The sequence below is a fragment of the Paramormyrops kingsleyae genome, chromosome 7, assembly GCF_048594095.1.
Source record: "Paramormyrops kingsleyae isolate MSU_618 chromosome 7, PKINGS_0.4, whole genome shotgun sequence".
Taxonomy (NCBI): Eukaryota; Metazoa; Chordata; class Actinopteri; order Osteoglossiformes; family Mormyridae; genus Paramormyrops; species Paramormyrops kingsleyae.
Genome location: NC_132803.1, coordinates 3,553,389 through 3,563,042, shown reverse-complemented (window position 1 = coordinate 3,563,042; position 9,654 = coordinate 3,553,389). Strand labels below are relative to the sequence as shown.

The 9,654-nt window shown below is 42.7% G+C and overlaps 1 protein-coding gene across 4 annotated transcripts in view; it reads right to left on the bottom strand.

Moving 5' to 3' along the window:
- Positions 1-2,766: 2,766 nt before the first annotated feature.
- LOC111861158 (calsenilin-like) overlaps positions 2,767-9,654 on the bottom strand; it is a 34,838-nt gene continuing 27,950 nt past the window's right edge. For 3 of the 4 annotated variants that reach the window (XM_023845515.2, XM_023845513.2, XM_023845512.2), the window contains 7 exons: positions 7,308-7,432; positions 6,788-6,857; positions 6,487-6,557; positions 4,728-4,835; positions 4,393-4,497; positions 3,885-3,947; positions 2,767-3,701 (listed from right to left, as the gene is read on the bottom strand). In XM_023845515.2, coding sequence (XP_023701283.1) covers positions 3,654-3,701; positions 3,885-3,947; positions 4,393-4,497; positions 4,728-4,835; positions 6,487-6,557; positions 6,788-6,857; positions 7,308-7,432 — 590 coding nt within the window. In that variant the 3' untranslated portion in view covers positions 2,767-3,653. Of the gene's footprint in view, positions 3,702-3,855; positions 3,948-4,392; positions 4,498-4,727; positions 4,836-6,486; positions 6,558-6,787; positions 6,858-7,307; positions 7,433-9,654 lie in introns of all 4 variants that reach the window. The other variant, XM_023845514.2, reaches the window with a different exon arrangement.

The following is a 9,654-nucleotide window of genomic DNA, read 5'->3' as shown; positions in this document are numbered from 1 at the left end:
GCAAATTGCACGCCACTGAAAGTTGAATACAAAATGCAATCTACTGATCCATCGAACCGGCGATTCACGTTGTCTTGCAGAATAATTAATACAATCAGGGTAATTTAAGCATATGCGTAAATGGGTAGATATGACTGGAGGGAAGAGAGTGTAAAGCCAGCGAAAGTAGTGGGACACGTACTACTTCAAAAAGGAGTAACAATATTTAAAATGTCAATCAAATAATTTCCCAGTGAGTATGCCTTACTCACATGTAACGCGGAAAGCAGGCCGTGCATGATGGCACTAAACAGCGCGCCGCTCTCGAGCTGCATCGCCGCGCTCACACGTACGCGCTGTCCCGACACATTCATTTCAGCAGTAACCAGTACCCCAAATATCTTTGTATCGTAGGAGGTAACTAAAGATAAACCAAGGACAAGGACAGCCTGAGCTCACGGACCAGGCACGTGTGTAAAAGCAAAAATTGATGTCAAAATATTTTAAATTTCGAGGAAAATGTGTAGAACGTATATTATATCAAATTAACTCAAGTTTTGCCTTCAATCTACGATAGATCATAGTCCAGTTTTACGGGACAATAACGAATCCTTCTCATGTCAGTACAGAGGCTAAAAACCACATGTGGCAAATACAATAGATTTGACAGCAAATATTGGATTTTTTCGACAAATATAGGTCTCGTATTTGAGTATACAGTATAGCACATTGTTTTTTTTCTTTTACATGGATCAGATTTTTTTTTCGATTATACATGTGACAAGTAGGCTATACATATTAAATCGCCGGAGATAACCCAGGATGATCACCTATGCTGGAGAACATACGGACTTCCTAAGTCCTGACGGGCCTCAGTATTTGAGTTGTCACATTAGCCGATAGAAATCACGCATACCTGCCATTCAGCTGAAAACGTCAGCACCTCGGCCAGTAACAGTCGTTTCTGATTGTTGTATTCCGTTTTGGGCCGAATATAAGCTAGACAACTCCCCCACGTGTTCGATAACTAAAACGTTTTTTGAAATCTCATTTTTGCAAAGAAAAATATTTTTATTTGAGATGAACATATAAGAAGTTAACCGTATCCATGTTAAAAAAGCAACCACGTGCAACTGCATTACAATAAGTGTCAAACGGCAAACATCAAAATGTAGGCCTGTTTTTTTTATGGGAAGGGGAACAATAGATTATAATCGATACAGTACCACAAAGCCCATGCACAACGACAGAGAGCGCAGAATGTTTCCCAAACAGCACAGAAAAAAAGTATCGTGGTGAGTTTTTGAGTCATTATAATGAAAGACATAATAACCCTTTTAAAATAAAATACTCTCTTTTTAAACAGATACTCCTGATTTAATATAAGCAGCACCACGGACAGAGAAGCCAACAATTTACAAGACACTCACGGTTACACGCATTCCTCCGCAACCATTGTTCGGTTAAGATATTTACCATTAACAAAATTACTGGAATACACATATTAGTTTCATATATCAGTTTCACATATCATATATTAGTTTCATATGTATGTGTGTTTCATACACACATATCAGCTTATTCTGGGTAGCGGGTGGGATCAGAATAAACAGAATCGACACGCGGCCACAACCGCTTATACGACGTCATATTGCTAAATCGACGTCGATTCTGTCGATTACGTTTGAAGTATACGGCCAGGAGGTAAGTAATTTACGCCATCTACTGTTGAATGTGTATAATACCATTTAAATTGTAGTCCTCGAATATAAGACAATCCCAAGTTTTTGAATGTAAATTTAAATTATATTTGGGCCAATACAGAAATAAATTAGCTTCATGACTGCACCGCTGACTTCATCATGCCAGAAACTGTTTCCCGTTCCCGAAAGTTGCTCTTCATCAGACGATCAGTGGCGTGAACATGGGAATCGGCCACATGTTCGAACACCAATCAGAAGGTTTTTTTTCTGCAATTTAAATGGCGTGGATGAAAAATGTGTCAAATCTGTTGATCCCCTAATCTAACCTTGTAGAGCGACGTGGGTAAATACTGGACACAATTATCAGTGTCTGAGTTAGCATGGTAAATGTTGGGTTATTGTTAGCAGGTGTAATAACAATAATAACATTCTAACTTCAATCTAAATACATCAGAAATCTTTGGCAGCTTGCACTGAACCTGCAGTCTTTAGTCTCCGTATTCCTCTAGTGTAATTGTCACTGCTTCCAGATGTTCTACCACAGAAACCAATGGAAGTTGAATTTGATATTTATACTTTAAAGGAACATCTGCTCAGAGCAATGGCCATCAGCAGGCGTTGAGTACGACATCTCTCGGGTTGAGTTTACAGTACAATCCAGTCTGGGGTCAGAGTACCGACAAGCATGGATAGTATAAATCCCTTCCCCAAAAGGATTATAACTGAATGCCTGGTACATTCTATTAAAGCATTAAAGAACCATACCAGAGAATATGTCTGGTGTGATCTAGGTAATCCCCTGCATGCCAAATGAGAGAACTTTTTGTGTTCTCTCTCTTTACGAGTCAGAGAATGGGAATCCCCCTGCTGGTCATACAGTGCTCTTTTTCAAGTAACCTGTTTTGAAAGGAGTTGAATTAAGCTTGGCTGCAATACCTGAGCTGGAAAGTGACAGGTTTGATTGTTTCCCCTTGGCACTTTAGGATAGATAGATAACCTGCTGGACAGTAACTCTCCCAGACCACAGTTATAGACTCCTGGATTACAGTTATAATTTAAAATGAGGCACCTTGAAAAAGAAGAATACACCAAACTTAGTCATTTTATTTGTTTAGGAGGTTTTCTGTTTTACATCTTTATATTGTTTATAAATTTCAGTTACAGGTCATTTATTACAGATTTTTTTTGGATAAAACAATATTGTCCCCACTGAGATATGTCTCAAGTTAGCTACAGAGAACAGAGATTATTATTCTACTCTATTCTGGCTCAGGTGTCCACCTGTGTTCCTTTACAATTGTAAAATCATATGTGATTGATCTCTATAACTGTAGAGTAAATGCAACATTGTTATTTAAGGTATTCAGTATAATTCAGAGCAAATGCAAGGTTTGTAATATGCCTTTCTCAAAACAAAACCTTAAATAGCAAACTTTAGATGAGCATACTCATTTTCTCCTTCAGTATAGTGATCTTCAGTCTTGCTTGCTGATGTAGGGCCCACCGACTTATATAGTAGCCCTGTGACCCAAACTGGCTAAAGCCGTGAGTATCATTATCCCAGTCCAGATGATCCCCTGCTGAGCTGGAATGGTCAGCAAAGTGGGAGGATGCAGAGACGTTACAGGCCCCAGGGCATCAGCAAGCCATATTCTCTCATATTCCTCTCTTCAAAAACAAAATCTGTAGCAAAGAAAAACTGATCATTTTCTTCAGTAGTTTTCTTCTAATCATCTACCCTTATCTTTTTTTTTTCCTAAAGACAGAAACTCCCATAAGGTAGCATCTTAGCTCTTTGACACACATGTAGTCCTCCTCTTGTTATGCAGAGAACATATCTGCTGTGTTTGCCAGGTTCACATTGCGGCCTTCACAGAGCACAGGGGTGGGGAGGGGGGGGGGTGTTCTGTCGGTGTTGAGAATGCAGGAATGGTGCGGCAGATTACGACCAAGTAGCATGGCAGGTTCTTCCTAGATAACATTTTCAAACAGTTGCATGGAATTCATGATGTTCTCATCCTAGAAAAGAAGAAAATAATGTACTGATGTGAATGACTGTGTTGTGGCTTTTTCTATGTTGAATGACAGAGGCTTATTTATCTGAGCTTTTGGCTGTGGTGTAATGCTAGCCTTGTCCCACTTCTGTAACCAGTCAACCAGGTAAACCATTCACCGCTGGCTTTTTCTGTGTCCCGGCGATACCTTTCGGCAGGTCTCCATGAACTCCTCGATGGTGACTACTCCATCCCGATTCCTGTCCATTTTCTGGAAAAAAGAAAGAATTTAAGACATTTGGTCTTTTTGTAAATCATACCGTTCATACTTATGGTTCAGGCAAAGGACAAAAGGAGTCATAATAATCTAAAATACCCTAAAACAGTCACTGTATCCCACTTAAGGAGATTGTTTTATGACTTTGCCACAGTTTGAATTTTAATCCACAAAGGGTCCTACTGTCATACCCTTGAGTGAGGAAATTGATAGGAGGCAGACAATAAAAGTTGCTTCTTTATCTTTGCAAAAATGTCAGTATAATTTTGTATAGCTATAATCTGATAAAAGGATCTGCAGATCTAAACAGTTGGTGATAGCCTAACTGCTTACAATGCAGTAAGGGTCTGGAATGCTTATGTGTGTATCATGGTATCACACATTATGTAAGGGGTAAGCTCTTCCAGATGGAGCACTGGACAGCGTGTGGGAGGTGCACCTGGAAGAACTTCTCCACATGCTCCACCGGGGCGTCGTCCCGCAGCCTCGGGGAAGTGTACTGACCCATCATATCGTAGATGGATTTCATGATGGCCAGCATCTCCTGCCAGACAGCAAGCACATGAGTCAGTCAAACCAGTCTTTGGCCAGCTATCATTTATGACACAACCATAACATAAAATGAATTAGTGGTAAGTCTCGTGCTGACTGATATTCTTTAGAAACATCAGCTAACCGCAAAATATTATCTGCTTAAAATAAACTCTAGTCACACATAAAGACTCTATTAGACACTGCCAAATGAGGTAATCAATCCTTCTTGGAGTCACACACCTCTTTGGTAATATATCCATCCTTATTGATGTCATAGAGGTTGAAAGCCCAGTGCAGCTTCTCGGTCACAGAGCCCCTGAGCAGCAAGGAGAGTCCGAGCACGAAATCCTGCAATGAGCCCCACGTGACACAGTAGTTAAGGGTAGAGCAGCTGACTCGATCAGTATGCCTGCCCCCCGCATGGCATGCTGGGACCTGGCTGATTTGATGACGTCATCACTACTGGTGTTTTTCCACTGCCACCAGGAACCGAGATGAACCCGAGTGGCACCGCAAACCGGCGGTTTTCCATTGCAAAGCATGCGAGCCGTACCTGAGCCGCACTAGTGCTGACGCAGCTCTGCTTATTAGCAGGGCCAAAAGCGTGACCAAAGCGAGCTGCTGCATCACCACCCTCTGATTGGTTGAAAGCATGGAGATACTAGTGATCTGCGTCAATAAGCATGGATTATTTGAAGGAAAAAACAGCATATTTTATAATTTTTTAATTAGACGTTTTGCACATCACGATTTATTAATGCATTCCCGATAACTCAGAACTTGAAAATTTCCAACATTTCCTACTTAAAAAGTCCTGTAGAACAGTTGGAATGGATTCATAATGCAAACTCACACAAGTGAATGCTAATTCCTCTAGTGTCTGATGCTAACATAAACAGCAATTCTCACAGATGTGTGGAAATTAGCACACAGTAAAAAACAAAAAAAAAAAGAAAAATTTGCAGATAGTAAATCAAGATGTACACCATGTGAACAGTACATAGACGTCTCTTAAGTGTTACATCACTGTCGCTTTCCAAACCCAGCAACGCCTTTACCGAGCCGGCCCTTCTGCAGTGGAAAACCGAAGCGAGCTGGAACCGTGCTGTAACTAGTCTCTCTTCGCGGTACGGCTCGGTTCCTGTAAGCCAGTGGAGAAGCACCATATGAGATGTCACACCCATATTCCTCTTGCACATTCACACTTCACAGTGGGTTTCTTTTTTTTTTTTTGCTATATCCTGTTGAATGTTAAGGGCCATTTCATTCACATTCATACACCGACTCATTGGGCAAAGTACACTGTAGGCATGCATAGCAAAGGGCGATAGATACGGTCAAAGATAGCGGCAGGAAGCCCAGGAAACTGTAAGTGTTACAAAATAAACAAAGCACAGACTGTAAGATGTGGACACAGGCAAGAAGGAGGAGATGGGGTTTCTTAAAGTGACAGGGTGCAGAACAAAATACTTTCTATTACCAAAAATAAATATAAAATAACATAAAAGTCATGTCTCCCCCTGCCTCTTGACTGAAGGCTAAAGTCGAGGATGTAAAAACATGCCCTTTGACCCCGACTGTTTGATGCAACTTCTAAATGTTGTGATACCACAGCTAAAAATGGACAGCTACATTCTGGTTCATCTCGAAGGCATTCTGTTGGTCTGCTGTATTATCTTGTATTTGATAATGTTTTGCATTAACTGCACCTTCATAGTTCCTTAATAATTCATTCACAGAACATTCAATGCACCTTCATAATGCATTCATAGAACATTCACAAGAAGCATGTAAGTGTATATAAATATATTAAATAATTTGATTTGAATAATATTATTTTCTGTTCGAATCTGTTTCAATGTCGTTTTGTGTTCTGTTTCATTCCATTGGGTTCTTTCACAGTGTCTTGAGTTTTTTTCATGTTGTGTTCAGTCGTGTTCAGTCGTATTCATATGTGTTCCTGTTCTGCTAGCACATAGATATCATATCAAAGTCTCACCTCAAATCGGATAGATCCGCTCCTGTCTAAGTCAAAGGCGTTAAACAGGAAGTGTGCATACTTGGAGGAATCTGTAATGATTTGGAGAGAGTTCAGTGACTGGTGGGCAACTTATTCAAGTTATTAATTGCCGTTTAAGACAATCTGCCAACTTTTTCTACGTATATCACAATTCCTGACCTCTTAACGTCTTATCATTCATCACTATTACCTCTCTATATATCAGAGGCAAACTCTATTTCTATATATCAGATGGAAAGTTACATTACTTGACTGCACTGGAGTCCAAGATGCCCCTCACCTCCTTGAGGAAAAAAGTGAGAATAGATGGTTTTGAATGTCTCTTCATCCACAAGCCCACTGGGACATTCCTATTAGAGGGACAGCAAAGACTGGGGTAAATGGACAGAACGTCTGTCCTGGAGAGACACTGCAGTGCAGACTAAGGTGTAAGGCATAGGACAGACTGGGAGAAACCAACATAAGGAACAATGGACCATGCCCCAAAATATGACTCCACCCAGACCGACCACGACCCAAAATATGACACCACCTAGCACGACCACGACCCAAATTATGACGCCACCCAGACCGACCACGACCCAAATTATGACACCACCCAGACCGACCATGACCCAAATTATGACGTCACCCAGACCGACCACGACCCAAAATATGATGCCACCCAGACCGACCACGACCCAAAATATGATGCCACCCAGACCGCCCACGACCCAAAATATGACGCCACCCAGAACGCCCACGACCCAAAATATGATGCCACCCAGACCGCCCATACCCTGCTTGGCTCCCCGTCTTACATTCTTGAAGCCCCTGTAGAGCGACTGAAGCTCCTTCCTGGTGAACTTGGTCTGGGCAGCCAGCTTGTCCAGGCCCTGCGGCTGGTAGCGTGCAGCAGACAGCTCAAGGTCAATCTCACTGCCTTCTGCGTGTGTGTGTGTGTGCGTGTGTGCATGTGTGTGTGTGCATGTGTGTGTGTGTGCGTGTGTGTGCATGTGTGTGTGCATGTGTGTGTGTGTGTGCATGTGTGTGTGCGCGTGTGTGTGTGTGTGCATGTGTGTGTGTGTGTGCGTGTGTGCGCGTGTGCATGTGTGTGTGTGCATGTGTGTGTGTGTGCGTGTGTGTGTGTGCATGTGTGTGTGCATGTGTGTGTGTGTGTGCATGTGTGTGTGTGTGTGCGCGTGTGTGTGTGTGTGCATGTGTGTGTGTGTGTGTGCGCGTGTGTGTGTGTGTGCATGTGTGTGTGTGTGTGCATGTGCGTGTGTGTGCATGTATGTGGGTGCGTGTGAGAGAGAGAGAGAGAGAGAGAGAGAGAGGAAGTTCAGAGAGAGCGGACATGTGAGGTGGGAGATGTAGCCATGGGAGAGATGGAGGAGGAAGAAAAGGGGAGATAAAAAGAGATTAGAGAGATGCAGGGAAAGACAGAAAATAATTTCTGACATAGAAGGCAATGAAAAATTAAACTTGAAAGTGAAGCAGCACATCAGTTAGGTAGCCAGCTGTGAGGTAAGTGTGAGCTGGACAACTGAGCCAAACCCCACAGGAGCTCTCCCCCCTCCTTCAGGGACAGGGGGGCTCTGTGGAAACCCCAGCAAAACACAGATAAACCAAACAAAGATGATCTTCTATCACTGGAGCGTTAGGCAGTGTAAATGTTTCCACTGCCTTACTTTCTTAACCAATAAGCAGCAGTAGCCTTGGTTTCATGGATGACTCACTGCATGTTTCCCTCCATATACAGTATATGTACAATGGAAAAAAATCTACCAAGCTCATTTAAAAAATTAGGAAGAGAAATCCTTACAGAAGGGTTGGTATGATGGCTAACGCCATCGCCTCGCACCTCCTGGGTCGCCTCCCCCACTCTCTGTATGTGCAGCTTGCATGTTCTGCATGTGTTGTGTGACTTTCCTCTGGGTATTACAGGACGTTCCTTTGCTTCTTAGAGTTGGCTCCAGGCCCCCACAATGACCCTTTATTAGAGTGGGTCCTTCACAGACATATTGGGGGGGGTAATTGCTGGTTCAGAGAAAAAATATTCATGGGGCACCACCCCTCGGAAAAAAAAAAGATTAAAGCGTCCCTAGTGCATAGTTCTTAGTTACTTATATGATCACACATTAGTGGGTGGGGTCTCTAACTCTAATTTCTTCTCATCTGGACGTCCCTGGTGTAAGAAACGCTGAAATCCCCTGTAGTATCGGATAACCACTTAGATGGATGGAATTCTTGACAGGAAAAAAACACTGCAATACTTCACTAGATGCCGCTTGCATAATATAATCTGTTTTTGTTAAATGAAGCCTGTAAAAATCTGGTTTGGCTGCAAACAATAAGTCTGCATCAAAGAGTGGGAGCAGAACAATGTACAGCATTACAATGAACACAATTTCAGTTAAATTAATTTAACGGAAAAGTTCAATTCTGGCTTAGTACTTTTGTATTTTTAACAACGCGCAGAAACATTCTGATAGCTACATGAGATGGAGAAGAAAACGAAACATTTGGTAGCGAGCTGTGCTTCAGAAGAGAGAATAAGATAAAAAAGCCATGCAGAGATGTGGGAGGAGAGACACGGAGAGGAGACGGAGTGGGCGGCCAGGAAGCAGACGGCAGAGCGGTGAAGAAGCAGCATGGCCACATAGTACACGAGAGAGAAGCATCCGTCCATCTTCCAGCCAGTCAACCTGAGCAGTGTCGAGGGGGGGGAGGGAGTTGGGGGATGGGGGTGGAAAGGTGGGGCGGAACCTATGCCAGGAACCATAGAACACAAGGATGTGGTACAACCTGGACTGCATGAGGGACATAGACAGATCAGAAGAAAACAGCAGGAGAGGAGAATGCAAGGCCCAGGTACATCGTGGTCGGTGTACAAGTCTATCAGAGAACAAACACACACAAGCAACAGGAAACTGAGACATGCCATTTCACCTCAGCACATGAGGACCGCAGGAGACCACCTGTGGCACACTGGGGGAGACTCCACACAGATACAGGGTGCAGGAAGGTCTCAAAGCCCCCAACTCTGGTGCTGTGAGCCAACGATGATACCTCAAGAATGAATCTCTGAAAGATTTATGTTACTGAAATAGGGGGAGTTTTTAAGAAGTGTAGGGTCAAAGGCAAACGGTATAGAGGCAAGGATAT